The sequence below is a fragment of the Cheilinus undulatus genome, linkage group 13 (assembly GCF_018320785.1).
Source record: "Cheilinus undulatus linkage group 13, ASM1832078v1, whole genome shotgun sequence".
Lineage (NCBI taxonomy): Eukaryota > Metazoa > Chordata > Actinopteri > Labriformes > Labridae > Cheilinus > Cheilinus undulatus.
Window position 1 is genome coordinate 24948000 of NC_054877.1, and position 23596 is coordinate 24971595.

At 38.2% G+C, this 23596-nt stretch overlaps 1 protein-coding gene across 1 annotated transcript in view; it reads right to left on the bottom strand.

Moving 5' to 3' along the window:
* Positions 1-7795: 7795 nt before the first annotated feature.
* LOC121520789 (corticotropin-releasing factor receptor 2) overlaps positions 7796-23596 on the bottom strand; it is an 83480-nt gene continuing 67679 nt past the window's right edge. The window contains exons 10-12 of the mRNA XM_041804407.1: positions 13434-13569; positions 12955-12996; positions 7796-11230 (exon numbers count right to left, since the gene is read on the bottom strand). Of these exons, the coding sequence (XP_041660341.1) occupies positions 11090-11230; positions 12955-12996; positions 13434-13569 (319 nt within the window). The 3' untranslated portion in view covers positions 7796-11089. The remainder of the gene's footprint in view (positions 11231-12954; positions 12997-13433; positions 13570-23596) is intronic.

The window sequence follows — 23596 nt, forward strand, 5'->3', positions numbered from 1 at the left end:
TGCTCCCAAGCAGTGGTTTATTCACTTTTTGTTGTTGATTTTGAAGGAGATAGCATGCATCATAATGTAATAGACACAGAGAATAGAGCTGTATACACAATTACACACCAGTACGCACCATTTTGTATCACTAAAAATATATAATACAATTGTCCATTTTTGGCAGCATAAGTTCACTCTGTAAAAGCACCCTTAAGAAAATCCCCAAACCCCTGATTAGCAAGCCCCTCACTCTTGGTGGTTTTTCCACTTTTTGGTATAAGCTCAAATCATTTTAACTCTTTTTTCCCCATGAGCTATCATGCCTGGCACCTATTACTTTTTTGTATCACCTCTGGTAAGAATCTAAGTGAGCTGGGTTGATGCCAAAATGTGATGAGAAGATACTGCCCACCACTGACTGGTCAGAGAGTACTGCTATTGTTACTAGGAGAGTCATAAGTAGGATATCAGACGTGGGAATCAAATCTGAGGTTTTGTCTCTTTTGTGCCCAAAAAAAGTTTCAAGGAAGGATTCATGGGATGTTCTTAAACCGCTGAATTAATCTCATCTGCATTCTTAAGTTGACTAACGGGAGATCTGTAATAGTAGATCAATTTTTTTTCAAATACTGTCAGAAGTCCCGCCCCTCCTTGAAGCATATTTATATGATTAACTTGATTGTTTTGTAATAACACAGCATGTAGCTGTTAACTGTCAATGACGGCAGTGATATCAGTTAACAGCAGACTGTACTGAGAGCTGCTCTGGGATTTTATATTGTTGTAGCGTTAGAGGGGATGGGATATTTCACTTAGCACCCTGTTACATTATGGGGTCCTACATTTTGCCCTGACCAAAGTGAACCTAGCAATTAAAGGATGAAATACTTTCTAATGGCCTACATCCAAAATTCAGTCACACATAAATCTCATTAACAGACACGCCCACATCATCCTGGAGCAGATTTTATTGCCTCATTTTTTATGATTTTGGAGGGTAATTTTAGAAACTTAGAGATGTCTTCTTTGACTGAAATTTGATTTAGGGGTTCATAGCACAGTGACCTGTCATACAACAAACCTAAATACAGATTCCTTTTCACTTTACAGGGTCTTTAAATGGGTGTGTTTAAAGTTTTACTTTTTGTAACAATGGAAAATTTCTCCCCAGATTTTCCTGTGTACACTGTATCTTTCAGTAGTATATTGTCTTTCTGTTTGCAACTGTCTTTGAAACAAAACCTAAAAGCTACAGACAAAGAACCAGGTACAGCATCACAATGGTGTCTTATATTATTGGTGAGCCGGACGCCACTGCAGTTTCATACAGTTGTGCTGATATCCCCTGGTATTATATCAGAGTATTTACTGTAATGGTAAACAAAGTACCTGGATCAGTGTAAGCTTGAATAAGTTCTATCCACAGTTTAAACTGTTAAGCATTAGGCCTGTCTGGTTTTGTAACTGTAGAGGATTCTAATTTATCGTCTAAAGGATGTGTTGTAATTCTTCTTTTGAGCCAGCAGAGGGAGCTGTTGTCTAAATAATGTCTCCAATCTTTTTTGCAAAATTCTTTTAAACAGCAGACAAAAAGTGATACTATGATTTGAGCCCTTGAATGAACACATGGTGAATTTGAACTTAGACTTTTATTTCTTTTTTACTCCATTCACACTCTGAATGAATCTGTATCCTCCAACTAAATAATTACCAACCCAATTACAGTCTTTTAATCAGCTTAAAAAACAGAAATGTGGATCGATTTTTATTTAAAACCACAAAACACAGGTCTTTCTAGTTATTAGTGGACCATTGTTTATACAGCTTCTAGAAACATCTTTGTGAACCTTCTGGCATTATTGAAACATTATTTCTAATGATTCACAGCTGAATGAACCTTCAAGTGTTAGCCTTTAAGTGGCTGAAATTGAATCTGTTTTGCTTTAAACTCTGACAGTGGAGCTCAAGTTTTCACAGGATCCTTTTTAAGTTTTCGCATCTGATTCTCTATTACAAAACCTGGCATGCCAGATGGTTGTGTTTCACACATCCATCCGGGAAACCTTTCATACACAGCATTTGGGAAAAGGCAGAGGGTTTGAAAAACACTCAGAGGGTGATTGAATGAACGTTCTGTCTTCTGACGTCTGTCTTGTCTTTACGAGCCAATCAGAGCAACAAAATGTGACGTAGCCTCTACCAGGGAGTAGACACCATACAGAACTGCATAACTTGAACCATGGCGACTGTAGACATGTCAGTACATGACTTTTGAAAAGAAAACAACTCACTGCTGTTCTTTGTTCTTCTTTTAATGAAGAAATGTCGTCAAGTTCTGATAAAACTTATGCTTTAGCAGCATCCACGCTAATCTCTTCCGCCATATCTGCACCAGCCTCTTGTCGCTGCTTGCTTGCATCACGACTCTGCCGCGCACAAAAGTACTGCCCCTCGTCGCTGATTGGTCCTGTCACTTTCTAACCGGGTCCAAACGGATCAGACGGGATTTTTGCAAGATGGATTCACCAGTGAGATAAACAGAAACAGGCATCTCCATCTGCTTTACAAGGTTTCTATTAGATAACTTAAAGTAAATTAAAACTATTAGCAGTGACTTGGTGGCTTCCTCTAACACCTTATTGAAACACACTTTATGGTAATTAGATTGTAAATAAATGTGTGAAATTATTGCAGTGTCATTGTTAGCCTCGTCTTTTTAAAGCAGAAATTTGATGCAACATTATTTAAAAGCTGAAACTTGTACTTATGCAAACTAGGCTTGAGGGTTTGAACAGATTGCCTTGAAGGGGGATGACTTGCCCAAATTTAAATATAGCATTAACTTCCTCACAAACAGCTTTTTCAAAGCACCTCTCCCTCTCTGCTGTGTCTGACCTTCATGCTATCTGATCTTCGTCTCATCTCTAAGCTCCAGAATCTGACCATAGATTTACACTTATGTTGCTCCATTAGTTTTCCTCTGGACCTCTGGTGTGGACCAAATGTATTTTTGAAAACGATTTAGCATAGAGACTGTATCATAATGGACTCATTCTCTTAATGTGAGTGCAGGTAAATAGCAATGCAGCTCTTATTAAAGCACACTTAAATTGTACTCAGCCTCAGCTCCCTCAGGCCAAACCTTTTGGAGGGAACATCACACTCTAAGAAGATGTTCTCATTAGATATCCTTGTGTTTAACTTGATTTATTTGATCAATTGGGCTGGTATATTCAGTCAAAGTATACAATTTATTAGCAAAAGGTTTGATCTATACTATATTATTCTAAAAGGACTCCACTGACTCATCACTTTATATCACAGACAATATGGGGCCTGCTGGAAACAGATCACCGCTCCTCCTGCACACTCTCCGGTCAACCAGTCATCCAGCCTGTCTGCTCCGACATCTCTGATTATCGATGATTCCATAATCAGACGGATAAAATCAATATCAGCGATGACGTACTGCTTCCTCGGTGCCAAGGTTTTGGATTTGGTCCAACAAATCCCCACTCTTGTGAGTAAACATCCTCATGCAAAAAAATTTTTTAATCCACATTGGCACAAATGACACTGCCAATCAGAAGCAAAGAAAATTAAGAACAAAGGACAGGTCCAACCCCTGGTTCTCCACTGAACTATCAGTGATGTTCAGGGAATTAGACAAGGCTTGTCTCTGGCTAGACACTCCGGCAGAGCAGGTGATTGGCTTACTTTTAGACAACTCAGAAACAAATGTACATCCTCACTGCGAAAAGAAAAAGCAAATTATCATATGAAATAATGTTGAGCACCTCTTCAAATCCATCAAAATTCTGGAAAGCAGTTAAAACAAGTAAAAATAAGTCCTCCAATACAATTCCTACATTAAAAAAAGACTGCTTAATAGACAAAACTACTGAAATCTGCCTTGCCTTCAATGAACACTTTGCTGCTGCTGGGAATCAATTTGACATGAAATACTCAGGATCCTCTGTTAGTAGTCAGCCTCTCACTCATGCTAAACCAGTAAACAGTACCTCTATGTTCACACTGCAGGCCCTCTCATCCTCTGGTGTGAGGGAGGCTCTTTCAGCTATTGATCATAGGAAAGCAAAAGGAGAGGACAATCTTGAACCATACTTTCAAAGCTCTGTGCACTTCTCATTGCTGAAAAAGTCACTTATCTGTTCAATCTCTCCATTATTACTGGAGTTGTCCCTCAGGTCTGGAAAACTGCTCATGTTGTTCCTTTACACAAAGGTGGTGATAGAAATAGTTGTGATAATTATCGACCAATCTCAAAACTGTCCTGTCTTGCAAAAATCCTGGAGTCATTAATCAGTATTCTGCTCAGATCATTCCTCTCAACAAACTGTATTTCACACCAGTCCGGTTTCAGAGCCAAGCACAGCACTGTGTCTGCCACTACATTAGTTATTAACAATACTGTGTCTGCCATTGATAAAGGGAAATCCTATGCTGCTCTGTTTGTTGACACTGTTGATCATACTGTTCTTCTGCAGAGTTTAAGTGATGTTGCCTTTGATGACGTCTTTAAAACTGTTTCATGACTGTCTGTCAAACAGGCAACAGTATGAGAGTTTAAGAAATGTTCGCTCTCCATATTTACCTCTATCAAAGGGGGTCCCTCAAGGTTCAGTCTTGGGCCCCGTACTCTTCACTATCTATATCAATGACATTACATCTGTTTTATCACACTGTAATACTCACCTTTATGCTGATGACAGTTCTTTACTGCTTTGCTAACACAGCACAACTCGCCACTGGCTTACTAAAGTAAGAGCTTCACAAATTGCAAACTGCACTCTTTAATCTGAAATTAATTATGAACCCAGATAAATCTAAATACATGCTTTTCACTCGATCCAGAGATCCTGCTGACAGTACTTCACACATTACAACTCTGGAAGGTCACAATATAAAAAAAAGAGTCACTCAGTATAAATATCTCTGTAACTGGCTGGATCAACAATTCACATTTAAATCTCACATAAATTCACTTGTTATGAAATTAAGACAGAAATTAGGATATTTACACAGACACAGAACTAATTTCCCTATGACCTGTAGAAAACAAGTTATTGAAGACACTTTTTTTACCGGTTTTAGAATGTATGGAGATGTGATCTACAGGCATGCTATAGCTAGCTCGCTTAAACCACTAGACTCAGTAAATCATTCCACCCTAAGATTCAATACTGGTGACAGTGACTCAACTCACCTGCATCCTGTATGACAACGTGGGCTGGCCCTCACTATCAGTCAGACGAGACAGGCATTGGTTACTTTTTATTTATAAAGCTCTGTCTGGACATCTGCCGTTATACCTCACCTCTTTATTGAACGTGTCCACTAGCCATGATCAAACTTGTTCAAGTGACTGGATAATGCTTGATGTTCCAAGAATAAACATAAAAATTGGAGAAACATCTTTCAGCTTTTGTGCAGCCCACAGCTGGAATACTGTACAGCAAACACTAAAACTAAGCTCAGTTATTAACATAGGACAGTTTCAAAACATGATAAGGGACTACTATGTACATGTTTGTAACTGTTTTAGACTGTGCTCCACTTCCTGTGCCTACTCTTAAGTATCTATGTCTATTTGCATTTGTGTTTCTTTCTCCTTGCTTACTTATTGTCTTGCATTTTTTGTTTTTATGTACTCTCGACGTCATTGCAAATGAGAGCACGCTCTCAATGGCATCTCGAGATTAAATAAAGGTTGAATGAATGAAAAAGCAGCCCCAGATCATCACACTACCACCACCATGTCTGACTGTTGGTATGATGCTCATTTGTTATGAAAGGCTGTTTGTTTTACACCACATGTAATGTTGTAAAAGTTCTACTTGTGTCTTATCATTCCACAGAATATTTCCCATTAAAGTCTTAGGGATCATCAGGATGTCTTTTGGCAAATTTTTGATCAGCTGGTTTTGGCCTCGGAGCTCTCCCATGGATGCCATTGTTGCCCAGTCTGTTATTGTTGAGTCATGAACACTGACCTTAACTAAGTCAACTGGGGCCTGCAGGTCTTTAGATGTTGTTCTGGGTTCTTTTGTGACCTCCTGGATGAGTCATCGTTGTACTCTTGGGGTCATTTCGGTTGGCTGACTACTCCTGAGAAGGTTCAGCACTGTTCCAAGTTTTCTCCATTTGTGGACAATGGCTCTCGCTGAGATTGGCTGGAGTTCTAAGGCCTTAGAAATGGCTTTGCAACACTTTCCAGACTGATAGATGCCAATGACTTTGTTCTTGAGTTTCTTTAGATTATGACATTACCATATTGCTTTTTGAGATCTTTTGGCCTACTTTACTTTGTCACAAAGGATCTATTGAAGTGATTTCTTAATTTGACAGGTATAACAGTAATCAGGTCTGGGTGTGGCTGGTGAAACTTGGGTGTTATTTTTCTCATAGGGCCACATAGATTTGGATGGCCTTTTTCCCTTAAAGGAAATCTAAAAACTGCATTTGTGGGCAATGTGCAAAACAATAAAAAAAAACAGGAGGGAGGCACTGAAATGTAGTGAGGTACTGTGTTAACAGAGAGTGGTTTTCTAAAGTGTTCCCAAGCCTACATTTAAATAATCATCGCAGAGTGATAAGAGTTGTTAATGCAATGCCGCTTATGGGGTCACAGGCCACAGGCATTTGTTAGTTTTCAGCCTTACCTCTTACTTGCAGAGATTTCTCCAGATTCCCTGAGTGTTTTGCACATGTTATGCACTGTAGATAGTAAAATCTCTAAATTGTTTTTGATTGCATGTTAAGGAATGTTGTTCATAAACTGTTAGACTTCAGAACCTTGAGCCATTGTTGACCGTGAATAGCTACACCTTTAGGGAGTGTTCTTTTTATACCAAGTGCAATATTGTGACTTGGTAAAGCTCCACTAGAGGACATAAAACAGATTATTTCAGTGGAACATTTAGCTTAAAATTTAGCTTAACATCTGGGATTGTCCCCGCTCACAGTAAATATTTGAGAAATCATTTCAAATCCACTTGTGTTTTTCTCCATACACAATGATTTATAGTCATCATAGCATTATAAATGGTTGTAACCATGAAGCATCATTATGACTGTGACTGGAGCCTCAGGCTCACATGCTAGTCATTTACTCCTGAGGTAATGACTGGTGAATGCAGTTTAATGTAGGCACAGAAAGCTCAAGGCAAACCATCCACATAACATGAAGACGTGTGTCTAGCCTCAGGCAGTGCTACGCTCCAGAACATCACATCAGTCTGCCTTTCATACTGTTATCAGGCATCAAAAGCATTAATTGCCACAACAAGCCGTTATTAGGCTGCATCAGAGTCTGGCCTCATTGTTTGGGGATGTATAACTCCTAAAGTCCGGAGGGTTCTGAGCCTAGGCAGCCGTTTCTGCTCCACTTCACTCCAGTTGAGCCTGAAATGAAGAAAAACTGTCTCTACATTCATATTGCATAACATCCTCCTAGGGCATCTTCACTTTCATCACTGCTAACTATGTTTACAAGTAAAACAATTAGATGCCACAGTGTCAGTGAAGCTGCATTAGTCAGCTTTATCATAAGAATAATTATTTGATTAGGTTATGACAAGACAGCTACATTTATTTCACACAATAAACTCAGCAGATCCCATTAGTGAAATGTGCAGCTAATGCCAGTTTGCTGAATGTATCTGTAGATACATAATGCATCTTGTGTTCTGTCAGCGCTGATTAATGTTGTTTACAAGCTTTCGAGAAAAAAAAAAACAGACCTGAAACATAAAAAGACAGAAACTAAAATAAGAGCACAATAGATTTTTATTCAAATGAACATTTTCTTCACAAATGTGCATGTACAAATGTTTTTCAGTAACACAATGAAATTTGATTTACGGTGACATTAGCTTCCTTTTCACATAAAGATGCAGTTCATTTTGTTGTAAGGCAACATAGGTGGTTTGTTTCCCATAGAATCAGTTGGTCTGATGTATTCAGGTACAGTAATAGTTAACAACTCTGATGCCAGACTGCTTTGAATACATTAAACAGTGTTCATTAAATAGCGTACAAATTAACCATGAACACAATTTGGTCATCAAAGTGCAGTGACAGCTTTAGAAATAGGCTGCCAAAAACTAGAGATGCTGGTAAACATGGTTTGTCTCTTTGGTGAGTTTGAGTTAATGATGTGTTTTTTTTTATTATTTTGTATGAAAATATTTCACATCTATTGGATTGTGTTCTACTATGTTTACATGACACGACAGCGTCGTGGAGAAAAGCACTGTTACCGCTGCTGAAGCTGTGAGGCTGATTTCAGAGATAGTTAAATGAAAAGGATCAAATATTTATAGAAATAACCCTCAAGGTGATCAACATTGGAAATATGTCAGACCAAAAGAACAGCTGATCAATACTTGCTTAAAAATGGTCACAGAAATTCAGTATATTAACTTTAAACCCAACCCTAGATCCAGTGGATTTTATACATGTCAACATAATCACATATTTCAACAAATGATAGCAAACCAGCACAAAAAAAGAATAAAATAAAGCAACAGAAAACAGATATGTTTTCAAACAGGTCACTCGACGACATGGAAAGGAAGCTTTCTGGATGAAAGGTAGCTGAGAAGATCAAAACTTCAACCGTTTTCTGCAACTTCAAAAATTCGAGCGAGAGGTGTAGATGCAAGCAGCAGATCTCAGATGCCCCTTTTGCAGACTACTACAGTATTACCACCACCGTCTAGGGTTGGGATTTTTTTTCTTTCTGATACCAGTGCTAAATCAGTACTTTTTATACAGTGCCAGTGCCTGACGGTGCCTGAATCGAAACTTTTTAGATAGAAAAAGTGTGTCGAACATCAGTGGGAGAACAAAAGCTGTCTGGGTAGTGTAAATGATTCATTTTTATAAGATGCCATTCAAACATGGGATAAGAAAAAGAAAATTGTGTGACTTCTGTACATTTTTCTTGCCGTCATTTGGGGTGGCAGGGGGTCGTATTGGGGTGGTTGGATATCAAAATGAAGAATTGATACCTCTGTCGGTACCTGATTTCGATACTCATCCCTATCATCAGGATGGAAGTAGCCTGATTTGCAGATACAATGTATTTCCAGTTTTTAATGTTGCTACATGAAGATTGGCCTCATTAGCATTAGCTACATAGGAAAGCTGGTGTAGCTACATAAGCTACGTAGCTGACCACAAAGGTAGTGTAAGCTTTAGCCAGCATAGCTAAAGCTAACATAGCTATGTAAGTAATGCAGTTAATGTAGCAATGTTATCCTTGGCAATGTTAGCTTTAGCTATGTAATCTAATGTAGCTTTGATAGCTTTAGCTTGACTTGCTGGTTAAATTTCATGGGTGAACTTTAACTTTTTTTTTTTTTTTTCGGTTCGCAGACTGATTTATTGGCTATATTAAACATTTTACAATCAGGTTTTCCATGTCTTGTTTTAACTTTTAACTTCTGGTGTCTGAGCCCTAACCTAAGCCCTTACCCTGAATGTAACCAGAAGTTTAATCTGATTCTGTGTTGGAAGTTTTTGCCTACTGCTCAACATGTTGACTCCTAATTAAGTAATGGATGGAAATACACATAAATGTACTGTAGGACAAACAGAACCAGGCTACACTTCTGATGATTTGTAGCCTAACAATAACAAAGACACACAAAGGAGCATCAACATAAGAGACTGGGCTTGTAGCATAATGCATGCTTTTTTGTATCCGATATCATTATCCTTCTCTGTGACTTTGCAGAAAAGACAAGCACTTTAGAGTTTGAGACTGCAGATAGATGCTTGGTGCTCCTGTTTTTGTGTGAGCGGCCTGGGGAGATGAAAGAGTTGGTATTAGAGGAAATTGGTGCCCACTCGTTAAACTTCCTCCCTCTTGAACCAGTGGCTAAGTTGTGATGCTCATTAAAAGAGGGATTTCATAAAGCCAAAATAAATTAATTAACTTCACTGTGCCTGCACTTACCATACATACACATAATAACAAAAATGAAATAAAGAAATGAGTGAGAGTGTTTTGTATCTTATCTCGCCTCCTCTTCCATCAGCCTCAGGGACCTCAAGCACATTAGAGCTAAAATTGCTCTGTACGTTCACACTCTCCAAAACAATACCAGTGAAATAGGAAGCAAAAAGGAATGGTGGAAACGAATACCTGGACCAGAAAGAAAGCTCTGCTTGTACAAAAGAAGAAAACAATGCTTACAATTGTACATAACCGCACGACAAGCTTCACTTTGTATGAAATCACTTATTAAAGAATACTTCTTTGAGGACACATTATAAAGGCTCCACTTGAATGGCTTGTTTTTATAAAAAGTCACCACTTCACATTGACCGAATATGTTCCTTAATGCTATGGGGTGAAGAACACTTGCTAGTTTCACACAAAATTATTTTTCATCCCTCTCAGCGAGAGTCACTACTAAATTTTACACCTTTTTTTGTTGATATTTTACCCAGGTTAACCGTCTCTTTCCCTGAAGCCTCTTTCCTTACTGTCAAAAGCAGCTGCTGAGGCCAAAAAGCAGTTTACTCAAAGAGCATTTTAATATTCCCTACACACAAATGTCTTTTTCTAGCCACATTTTGAGTGAATCTTGGTTGACGTGTCTAATTATACTGCCTGAATTCCTCGTCGCCCACCCACTGAGTAAGAATGAAGCAGATGCTTACAAGTGTGTGAGCTGTTATAAAGTATCCTGCTGCAAATCCAGTGGGATAATCTTAGTTCATTAAAAAGCAGCAGGCATTAAGATGACAACACTGTAAGATCAGACGACGAGACTTACTTTGACAGCTTGATGATGAGGCCAGATGCTCTAATCTCCCGGAAAACTCAGAACCTTCACCTCATGTACCGCATGTTTAAGGAGATGAAACCTCCTGAATCGTTCTTTTTTTCAGTCATTCTTCATGTGCAGCAAAAGGTGCATCTTTTGATGCTATTTTTCCCCACAAGACAACAGAAACATCCCTGGCTTTGTGATCTTGTGCGAGGAATGAGTCCACTCTGTAAATTATTATCCAGAACATAAAGTCTGTTCTTTAAGATGTTGTGTTGGAGATTGTGTGCTTATCCCTCTGGTCACACGGCCGTGGTCTGTTTGATGCTGTGGAAGCTGACCCTGGTTGGAGATGTGGGGATGGACATGGCTCGGGCCACTCGCACCCGCAATGCGTGGTTGTCCTGCCAGCGGTGCCACCGTTTCCTCACTGCAGAACGTACCTGAAATGCACAAATTGAATGTATATTTCAACACATTTTAAAATGTAATTTATTGCCTCTTTTTTGGTAGCAAACAATAGTATTTATCTGTGACAAATTTGTGCAAATAAAAGCCATTACAAACACAGATAAAACCCACTAGTCCTTACAAGAAGAGACCGTAACAGCTCTCTTTGGACCAGAGCTTCCATGATCCAGTGTTCACCAGTTTTAGAGAGTTGTTGCACAAATAATCCAAACTTTCTCTCATTTTAAACCCTCTTTACCTATTTTACTAGACCATGCAAACTTTTGCTGTGCTTTTTAAGTTTTCAGCTTGCTAGATTTGTACATCCTTTGTGCATTTGCTGCAGTCTCAATCCAAAATTTGGGCTTTGGACTTGCAACAAGCAAGACAATGACTCAAACCAGGACACTAAGTCAATCCATCCCAGCACACAGCTGCCTGTAAACAGAGGGAGAAGAAGGCAGGTCTTTTAAGTCGGTGAGTAATTGGGTCCACTCGGCTTCGTTCTGTAAGGATATATCCAAAATAGGCTCAAGATTGATACAGATAAGGGGATTTAAATCAATACAGCACAGCTTGTACTGCAATACTCTGAACAGTAGCTGCCTGCCTTTAACTCCCCTTATTCAGTCGTAAACTCTTCAGCTGACCTGACCAGCAGGGAAACAAAGCAGTCATGGCAGGAGAGGATGAAAACTTTGTAGTAGTGGATGTGTTGGCCTCTTTAAGTCTAACAGTCAGTGATGCAGTTTCAATAATTCGCAGCTGGGCCTCAGACGAACAAGGCTCATCTAATAACCAGTGAGTTAAACTCAAAGTTTATATTGTTCTCAGATTTCCCCAAAACATGTCTGTAAAGTTTGTTTCTGAATAAACACTTTAGTATAAGATTTTTGCACGTCTGAAAACCCCTGGTCTGGGAGATTGATGGCTCAAATCTTAGTTAGGTCCATAAATTTGGATAAAATCCTCTGTAACCTTGTAACATCAGGAGTGCCACACCCATTTCCTGAGAGGGGCGTGTTCAGGGGCGGGGTCAGACAGATCAGTAAAATTTAAAGCTACAGACACAGAATGGCTCATTCTGAGCAGAGCTGAAACAGAAGGGGTTTCAGACATGCAAAAATCTTATACTAGAGTGTTTTTCTCAGCAACAAACTTCACAGACGTGTTTTTTGGGGACATCTGAGAACAATACAGACTTGTCCTAAAAGGGTAAAATATGTCCCCTGTACATAACTGTACTAGCATGGTGACTCAAATCACAATTCCTCATCAAATTAAGCACCTCTCCACCCCCGAGTTTTATTCATATGAAGGCCGGGAGAGGGCACCAAGAGGGTCCTTCATTTCTCACAATTACTGACAAATGAGTAATCAAAGGGCATTAAACATCCTCCACAGCTGGAATTCAAGCAATTTGCTTTCATATTAATTTGAGGAAAATGACAGAGCTCTGTAAGATAAATATTTTGGCCAACATAAAAAGGCCACAGTTGGAACCAAAAGTCCTTTTGCTTTTTCCTCTTTATGTAGGCTAACTGATGCAACTGCTTGAACCTGACACTTTTCAAAACTACAAGATAAGTATAAAACAAAATCATATCTAAACTGATCCAGGAAATTCATCAGGGGTTTTGTGAAGATCCTATATAGAGAAAAACATGACAAATTAATGGAATTCATAAATGACACTGTTAAAGCTGCAGTGACTCACCTCTCCATTTAGAAAGCAGTAAAACACGGACACAAAGAACCCCTGCAGAAAGAGACGCATTCCTGTTAAATCAGGCTGTAAAACAGCATAAAAGTCAGATAGCAGCTTAATTAGACATCAGAGAATTCAGACTAGGAAAGACAAAAAGAATAAAAGAAATTAGGCATTACATTATTTAACTACATTTTGTCATGCCTCATAAAATTTGTATCATTGAAGATCTGCTTTTATCATTTTACACTATTTTTAACTCGAATAAGAAAAAACAAAGGGCCAGAAATGATTCCCTTGTTTCTTCTGACTACTCAAAACAGGAGGCAAGAGGATGATAATGTGTATTCACAGACAGGTGTTACTTCAGATTACAACTGTGAAAGTTGTTCTGAAATATGTGACACGGATGTTGTTTAAAATGTCATCAGGGAACAGTGGGATCTGCTGTGTTTCTTCACACCGATGCATATGATCTTATATCTTACCTGAAATGACTGCAAAAACGAGTTAAAATAGATGAAAACGATTTGTGAGATGTCGTCCTCTCCTGGATTCACAAAGAAGAGCATGTAGGTGATGCCCAGCAGCGGTAAGAGGACCAGTGTTGCTTTCACAGCTTTCCTGTGAAGACAGAGACAGAATATTAAACACCTCAGTGAGTAAGTAAGTACAGTGAGAGCTTGGATTCAGCCTGAGCTGGTTTTAGAAAAAAAAAAAAAAAAGTATCTTTCTGTGTCAGTGGAAAAGAGGAAAATTTCATCCACCTGCACAAAGATATACACAAACAAACACTGCTTCACTTGAAAATATATCAGTACATTAGCAGAGACATCAACAGCTGTTTGAAGATAAGGAATGTAATTTGTCTTAAAGCTCCTGTGGAAGTTTTGCTGATAAACAAGCTGAGATTAACACTGATTCCTACATCCAAAGGCAAATCAGACCATCAGTTCAAAATTTGAGTTTCTTTTTAATAACTGCTATAAGGTAGTCGTCAGATGAAATGATATACTGGATAAAACATGGATGTTATGTCACTGATATCACCCACTGGTTTCTAATGCAGAAGGGAGGGATGTAATTCACCAGTAATATGTTTTATTATTAATTTATTATTCTGCTTTATTCTTAAAAAAGTCTGGTGGTTACATTCATGAAATAACCACATTACAAACATTTCAGACTTACATTTCATAAATAAACCAGAAACGGTTTGATGCCTAATCCTAGATAAACTTAAGTATAAACCTGTTTAGAAGTAGCTATGCAAACAGCAGCTTGCTTCAGCTTTTCTAGCTTTAACTAAAGCTAACATATTTTCTAACTACCTAGTTAATGGTACTTTGTAAGCCGTTGTAGTTACATTTGATTTAGATAAAGCTAATGAAATTAAAACAAGTCATCGTTTGCGTTATTACTTCATTACCGTAATAGTTTTCAAAAACGTAGCTTCATCCAATGGAGCATTTGCTGTAACTTTAGTTATGACTCTCATTATCTGTCAGACGCTTTAGATTTAGCTTCATTAGCAACACAGCTTACATTAGCTATGCAGCTTACGTTAGCTATGCAGCTCGCGTGGCTAACATCAACATGTTAGCTTTAGATTGAGCTATGTCACCTAGGTAGCTAACATAGGTAATGTAGCAACATTATCTTTGTAGTTAGTCTAGTTGTTGTTTTCTGTAAGCAGACTGTTAATTCGGCTTTATTATATGTAGTTAATATTACAACATAAGCCAATTCAGCCATGTTAAATTCAGCTAAAACTATGAAACTAAAGCAAACCATCATTAGCATAATTAGTTCAAAATGGTTATAGCTTAAGCAAATGTAGTATATGCCAATGCAACTTCATTTGCTGTAGCCTTAGTTATGTAGCTTGTAATCTAACTAATGTAGCTTCTTTAGCTTAGATTGAACTGCATTAGCTACACAGCCTACATTAGCTTTGCATATGCAGCTCACAAGGCTAGTATAGCTATGTTGGCTTTAGATTTAGCTATATGCATGGCTATCTTAGCTAACATTGTACATTATCTATGTAGTTAAGGTAGTTAGTTGTTTTCTGTAAGCTGACTTTTTTTCAGCTTTATTATATGTAGTTAACGTTACTAAATAAGTCAATATAGCTACTTTAAATTCAGAAAGCTAATGAAGCTAAAGCAAGCCATTGTTAAGTCTTTAATGGGTATAGCTTTAGCAAACAAAGCATAATCTAACATAGCTAATGTAGCTTAATTTGCTCTAGCTGTATTGATGTAGTTATATTACCTACATAGCTAAAGTAGCTTTTTTAGCTCTAGATTTAGTTACAATAGCTACATTACCTATGTAGCTACTGTGGCTAACTTAGCTATCTTAGCTTTATATTTAGCTACATTTTCCACATAACTAACTTGCTCATGTAGCTATGTTATCTATTTAGCTAATGTAGCATCATTAGCTCCAGTCTTGGCTACGTTAGCTGTGTTAGAATGATTAAATGGAGGACAAGCTTTTTTCCTGTGTCAGTCTGTTCACTCAACTTTATTAAATGTTTTATAATCTGGTTTTGCAGGTCCCTTTTTCACTTTGAACTTTTGGGTTCCTAACCCAATTGTCATTTTTTGGAACTGAACTATTTATTTCACCTTCAACTGAATCTCAAAAAAAGAAAAATTGCCATAAAATGTTACACATGCATCTGAATGAATGAATGAATGAACCAACAACCAAGTTTTCAGTCTTACTCTTAGGTATTATTGTTTATGATAGTTGATTTTGCTTTCCTGTGTAGAATCCAGAACATTGTTTTTGAAAAGTCTGTGCACTTAACATGAAAACAATGTAAAGGAACCCCATCCCAACAAATGCAGCAGCTATAGGCCTGAAATACCTCCAAAAGGTGAGTCAGATCAGTTTCTCATTCTTTACTGTTGTTGAAAAAGCTAAAAAATGTTGTCCTTCTTGATTTTGATTGTACACTCAGAGAGAACTGGCATTTATTATTTGAAAGTTTAGTTTTTTCATCTCAGAGTGCTGTGAGGGAAGGAGAAAAAACAGCTGACACCTTGGGCATTATTAGGCAAAGAATGCTAGATTACCTTTGTTTTGTATTAAAAATGAGTGCCGCCGGTACCAAAGAAAAAAAAAATGGCTAGAGACAGGCCCTGAATAAATCTAGCAAAAGGCAATGAAGTACAGTTGGAATTAGTCTTAAATTTACTTGCAGACACTAAGACCCTCTGTCTGAAAAAAAAAAAAAAAACTTAAGATCGTAAATATTAAAAATGTAACATTTATGATCAGAAATCCTGTTGTGATGGGAGAAAACTGAGGACAGCCGAGCAGGCAGCAGGACTGTTACATGGATCACAAAAAAAACAATCAAAAAGCAAGCTGACTAAAGGAGGAAGCACAGCAAACACAGCAGTGTCAATGGTTGTAAAAATTAAGCATAAAGTTAGATGGACAATCAGAAATAGAGGATTCATTTGTTGAAATGTGGCAACAACAAATGGAGTTTATACAGTGTCCTGTAAAGTAAACCACAATCAAATCCCTCTACAGGAGCTGGACCAAATCTAAAACTACAACAGATGTAGCTTTAACTATCAGCTTTCCACATTTAGCTTGTTTTCTCTAAAGGCGTGTTTGACTGTACAAGATCTGGAGTCACTGCACACCACACGCTGTGAAAACAAAATAGTCAGTCATTCATCCTCGTGTCTCCATTTCTCTCGTATCAAATAAATCAGTTAAGATTTTAAAAATCTTCTAGCTAATGCCAGGCTTTAAGCAGTGCAGCAATAGATGGACATTTCTGAAGCAACACCTGTCGTTTATCTACTAGGAAATCTAACAGAGGGAAAATCAATGCTTTGGGGTAAATTTTACCCACATGGTATGCTAGCTAACAATGGCCATTTTTAAAACTTAGATTTATGTGAAACATTTTAACAACACCAGGTGCTACAATCTGATTTTAGGTCTATCCTAAGGGCCTAACAGGGTCAACACTTAAATAAACTGTTGACCTAATTTTCACACGTAATGAGTTATGGAAATTTAAAAAAGAAATTAACACCGATGACAAATGATCCTGAGATTAAAAAAAAGTCAAAATAAGATAAAACGCTCAAAATTTGGGATAAAAAAACAGACTTACTGGTTCAAAAGATAAAAGATAAATATATGAGATAGAAGGTCAAAATCATGAGCTTAAAGGTCAAATTTATTAAATAAAATTCAAATCCTGCATTTAAAAGTGCAAAATATGAATTAAAATTTTAAAATGGAATTCTAAAAGGTCAAAATATGAGATACCATTCCAGATCACGAGTTCAGATGAGCAAAATATCCAATAAACTTCCAGATAAGAGGTTTAAAAGTGCAAAATATAGGATTAAAAAGTCCAAGTTAGGAGCCGAAAAGATCAACATAAGATAAACAAAGTCATGAGTTAAAAAGTGCAAAATATGACATAAAATTCAAAATCATGACTCTAAGTGACCACAGTGACTTAGAAATAATAATCCTGAGTCTTACAGGTCAAAATGTGAGAAAAAAAGTCAAAATTATGTAATAAAAATTTCAAAATATGAAATATAAAGTCAAAATCCTAACTTTAAGTCATAATTGTTAGATGCAAAATTAAAAATCTGAAAAGAAAACACAAATAAATTTCTTTTCCCTTATTTGTGTCACAGTGTCACTCCTCTGCTCACCTGCTGCATTTTCACTCACACTGCCTCTGCTCCACTCTGCCAGTCAGCCACGCCCACCTCATCAGCCAACTCAGCTCACCTGTGCTCTCAGCTGCCTCTCATGCTCAATCAAGCCAGTTTTAAGCCTCCTCTGCTCAGGCAGACTCTGCCAGATTGTTCTTAGCCCTCATGCAAGACTCTCCAGCACTCTCTTTAGGATTGACTACCCGGTACCGACCCTGCTTGTCTCTGACCTCTGAACTGCGTCTCTGCCCTGGAAATACACCAAAGCCTTCTGTCCCTGACCTCAAGTTTTTGCCTCTGTGGATTGGATTCTGTTTGCTCGGCTTCTGGACTCCTCAGCTGGTGTGTGACAGCTCTGCTCAGATACAGTGAGTGTGCTCCTCCTGGATCTTCTGGTTCTGACCCATCTTCTGTCTCTCCCCCGACTGGGCAGCTCTTCAGAAGTGATTGTTTATTGTTGACTGTAGTGCTGTTCAGCTGTGATCATTAAAGGACATTACGTCTATTCTCCTTCTCTAGTGTGTTGCTATTGGGTACTAAAACCACCCGTTACAATTTGTTTCATTCTATCTATTTATTTTTACTCTTTTTTTTAAACATTTTTATGGCTTATCAAGGATATTTTGAAGCATTAAGGTTAAGTTTACATTTTTATACAGGAGGAAATCTGCAGACCTCATACTGGGGAGTCAGAATAATAAAATATAATCTGATCTTTCAGGCTGGGTATTACTGTACCACTGGTCAGATTTAGCCCACAGGCCTTGAGTTTGACACCCCTGCCTTAAAGCCTAAATGATTCTGTTTTTTAAGCACAAGGTCGTATGTTAATGGTTTCAATCCATTTAGCAGACACCTTTGTCCGTAGCAGAATTCATAAGGAAATATTACATAAACAGGCATCCAGACAGACATGAACAGTGCTAGTAAAAATCAGCGCAAAGGTGGCGGGCAATGCAAAGAAGCGATGCGTAGTGTGTATATATTTCTTTATCATGATTGATATATTCTTCACACAGGGTTCAGCCCCTATCCAAGAGAAAAACTACATTTACTTAATTGTTTTTATTTCTCATGCATTTCTGGTAAAACTGGCAACATTCTGGAGGAATCATAATGTTCTATATTTAGGTCAGTATTTCATGCCTGACACTCCTGTTCTCCCTTCACATAAATCTGCACAGCTCATGTCAGCATATCTGCCACACAGCGACTGTAAATCCAACTCTATCCAGCACAGCCTGAATCGAGGCTGTCTGAGCTGACGGAGCAAACAACCTGAACACGCTGAATAATCCCCGAAGGAGAGGAACACACTTGACAGAATCTCCTAAAAGGAAAAGGGCTCTAACAATTTAGCGGCTAGACACACAACACGACAACAAAAAGTGGAACAGCACACAGCTGGCCTCTCTCAGACGCTCACCAAATCCCCGCGTTTACTCACTCATCGAGTCCTGTCAGACACCCCAAGAGGTTCTCTCGTGTGTCTGACAGGTGGGATGAAATGAAATAGTTCTATGCATGAAGTACTTCAGCTACTGTGTGCTCACTTAGGATGACTTGTTTGTCTAGACTTTACTTTTCAGAATATAAGAGGAACAGTAGGAAGGTTCAAACATCAGAGAAAAGATAGAAGGACCTTGGATTTTAAAAGAAAAGAGCAGTGTAACCATATAAGACATAAATCAGACTTCATGATGTCAACCTTGGGCTTTACATCATGGTCACCATGATGTTTTTTAGAGCAGAGGTGACCATATTTGGAATAGTTGGTATATGACAGGGTTTTCTTAGATTTGATAACCAATGAAATGTTTCAGCTACAGTGAAAAAGCATATGGAAAGTGGCAAACTCACAGCTAACACACATAACCAGAAGGTGAGAGAGCAGCTCTTGAACTTAACACTCAGGGACTTAAAATAGCCATTCAGTCTCATCATTACTGCCAGCCATCTGCTTCCAGGAAAAAAATACTGCAATCCTGTTTTCTCAAGCGCAAGATGCAAAATAGTTAATTAATTTATTAATGCATGAGCACACAAGCCACATATTTAAGTAAGTGATATCTTACTGCAAAGACAGTCAAAGTAGTGGCAGATCAAGAAGAGAGGCTTTAAAATTGATCACTGAGTAAAAATCGCCACTTATGCAAAGTTTAAAGACAATTCCTCAAAGCATGCTTCAGATATCATGTCCACAAACAAGTGACCATGACTAGGGAATTATACTTTTAGGAAATCTTGAGAAAACAAACCTATTCACAAGCAAATTATAAAGTCTTGCATGCAAGGTAACTAACTGCCACATGCACAATAAAACTTCATGCACAAATGCACTAAACAAAAATGTAAAACTCATAAGCATACCATACTGTTTCTTAAACAGTGTGTGGTTTAGGGCAATTCTTGGGTGTTCTGAAGCATCCTCAGCACCCCTGAAAAAGTCTAGTAAAACCTCACTTCCAAAAAAGTTGGGACACTGTGTAAAATATACATAAAAACAATGCAATGATTCGCAAATTCCATTAACCCATATTTTACTCACAACAGAACATAAACGACTTATCAGATGTTGAGAACGTGGTATTTTCCCGTTTTCGTATAAAATATTCAAGACAGTCTTTCTGCAGACCGTAAATCTCTGATGGCTTAGGGTTAGGATACTATAGGTTAAAAGTCAAAAACCCAACCTGCAAAACCTGTTTACAAAACATAAAGCTGAGTAAACAGTCTGCTCACAGGAAAAAAAGTTCTTCGTAGATGAAAACATTCCAACACGAGCTTACATAGCTGTGTTCGCTTCGGAAGCTATGTAGATAACAGAGCTACATAGGGGACCTATATGTAGCTAAGGTACCTAAAGCTAAGCTCACAGTCTCTCTCAGTGTTGGCCTTTCATATTTTAGCAAGACAATAATAAACCACATTGTACATTCATAACAAGAGCTTGGCTTCACAGTAGAAGAGTCCAGGTGCTGAACTGGTCAGATAGAAACTACCTATTGCCACGAGGTGGAGGATAATTTTGTCTTTTTTTTTTTTGCTATTCAGTAGTTTGAAATATGTGCTTGGAAAATTTCAAAGACAAAAGCATGTCTAATATTACATTTCAAAAGTGAAGAAGTTGGCTTGCCATAGCATATTCTGAGAAATATGTCATTAAACAGATGTTTTAATGACCAAGCAAGGTCAGCTAAGCTAACTTTAGCCATTCAAATGATGTATGTATGTTAACTTACCTGTTTTCATCTTATTATGCCTTCTTACTTTTTGCTTAAATGTGTAAATATATTTCACACTGCTAAGACAATGTGACTGAACTTCATATTTATAAATATTGCTGTATGTCATACAGGAGGTGCTGAGCACCCCTAGGTCTGGTTCAAAAAAATGGCCCCTGGTATGCGTAGGCATTAACTTCCAATCTTGCACTCTTCATGTGCACATTTATCAGCAAGCACTGATGCAGCCTCCATGTAAGATGCAGTCTGCTTTGTGAGTGCAGCACTGGAGCTGCTCTCTATCTTTGTCTTTGCTGGAGGGAAACTTCTGCTCGCCTGAGGGAGAGTTCAACTTGCAAAAAAAAAAAAGACTTTTGAGGGAGGACCAGGGTGAGCTCTGACCCTCATATGATTAGTCTTTTATAATGCTGGCCACTCCTACACAGAACTGTTTTTTTTTTTTCCTGGATGACAGCCTGAGGGAGCCGTCATCCTGTACTATGTGGGAGAGACAAGCGTTAAAAGTGACCAATCATGCAAGGGGCCCACCCCAAACGAAGTGTCAAAGTTCTTTTCTCCATCCTCCCCAGGCAAGAGGAAGAGGAAGTCCAGGTCTTTGTTTATCCTCCAGTTTTCTGAAACTTTTGCCCTCAACAGATAGAAGACTTAAGTCTATGCTACCAACATGCCAGCACACGTTTGTCAGTGTAGGTGTTATGCTTGTGTTTGTCACTGTTTAAACTGCATAAAGATGAATGTACAGACATAGACAGTGGGAAATTTGACCCCTGAAACTTTAAGTTGCAGTATTACCATAATGACTCTAAAACATGACTAATATGACTTGGATTGACTTGAAAAATGTTGTCTCACCTGTCTCTTCTCACTTTTATACAGTTGTGTTTCTCACCCTTCTTTTCTTTTTGAATGTGGCAACCAGAGTTCTAGTTGAGTCACCAAACCTCGAGTCTGAATCAAGTCCCCTTTACCTGAGTCCAAGTCCTATTCAAGTCCCCATTACCCATGCTCGAGTCCTAGACGAGTCTCCAGTACCTAAAACCTAGAGCCAAATCAAATTAAATTATGAATCATTTTTGAGCCATCCCAGCATTCCAGGTGGGCTTTATTGATGTGTTTTATTAATGTATGAATTTCTTCAACATTTTATTTTAAAGGACTAGAGGAGCTGTTTACAGCAGTTGTGCATGAACAGAACCAAACATCTAGGCCCAGTGATTGAGTAGCCTTAGAGACTGTGTTAATTTTCTCATCTGTTTTTAGTTTTAGTCTTTAGACAAAAATACTTTCAGTTTTAGTCACATTTTAGTCCTGATGACCCTTCATAGTTTTACTATAGTTATAGTCGATGAAAACTCAAAAACATTCCAGTCCAGAATGAGGGTGATTGATTTTTATTGATATTGATATTTTCATTAATACTCCTTAATGATCACGGTCTTCATCGATAATATTAATTATATTAACAAGATTATTTGTGAATTTAGTGTGATAAAATTGAGACATGTTTTTAACTGGACTCATACTTTACGTCTATCTTATACTAAACATTCCTCCTTTAAAATGACTGGATTTATTCAGATTTCTCACTATAAACTAAAATTCAAATTTTTCTGTGGGATATTTGAACACATCATAAAAAGGTCTTAACTTTGTCCCCCTTTAATGCTCTAAGGTCTGAGCTGTCATTAAACACATTATTATTTTACTGTGTGCCTACCAGGTGCAAACGTTGTTTAGCTCACCAATCAGCGCTCTCCAATTTAGAGACTCAAATCGAACTTGAATCCGAGTCCTGGACTCGAGTACTACAACACTGGTGCCAACACATCTCGCATACAAAGTTGCACTCACAGTTCTGTTGCCTCATATCTCATGTACGGTACTTACGGTACGACACTGGTAGACTGACACTGCTACTGTGAGTGAAGACTCATCATGATCGGTAGAGGTGTTTTACAAAAGATGTTTTGTGTGTTGTGTGAATCTACTAGCATTTAAATTCTCCTTCCTGAATAAGATGACCTCACTTTTTCTGGTAAGTTCACAGGACAAATCTTTATGTTCATTTGAGGTCAGTACAGTTCTTCACAGCCATTTTGCAAAGCATAGTGCTCTCTGAAACAGAGGACAGATATGATCATGTAGGTAGGTAGGTAGGTAGGTAAGCAGGTAGATAGGCAGAAAACAAGATAAGAAAGTAGATTAGAAAAATAGATTGGTAGTTATGGAGGTAGCTTGAAAAGTAGGTTGTAAATATTTAGGCATCTAGGTAGGCAGGTAGGTAGATAGATGGGTAGGTAGGTAGGCAGGAGGGCAGGTAGCTAGGTAGGAATGTAGGTGCAAAACTTAACAGTAAAGTAGATAGAAAAGGATAGGGGTTAGGTAGTTGGGAAGGTAGGCAGGTAGCATAGTAGGTATAAAAGTCTGTAGGTAGCTCGGGAGGTATCTAGGTCGGTAGGTAGGTGGGGAGCTAAGTTGGTTGGTAGTTAGGTAGGTAGCTAGGTATGAAGGTGGAAAGGTAGGTATGCTTGTTTGTAGGCAGGTAGGGTGTTAGGTAGGTAAGTAGCTAGGTATGAAGGGAGATAGGTATGTATGATTGTGTGTAGGCAGGTAGGTAGGTAGGATGGAAGTAAAGAGGCTAGGTAGGTAGGTAGGTATGTAGCTAGATAGGTAGGTATGTATGTGTGTAGG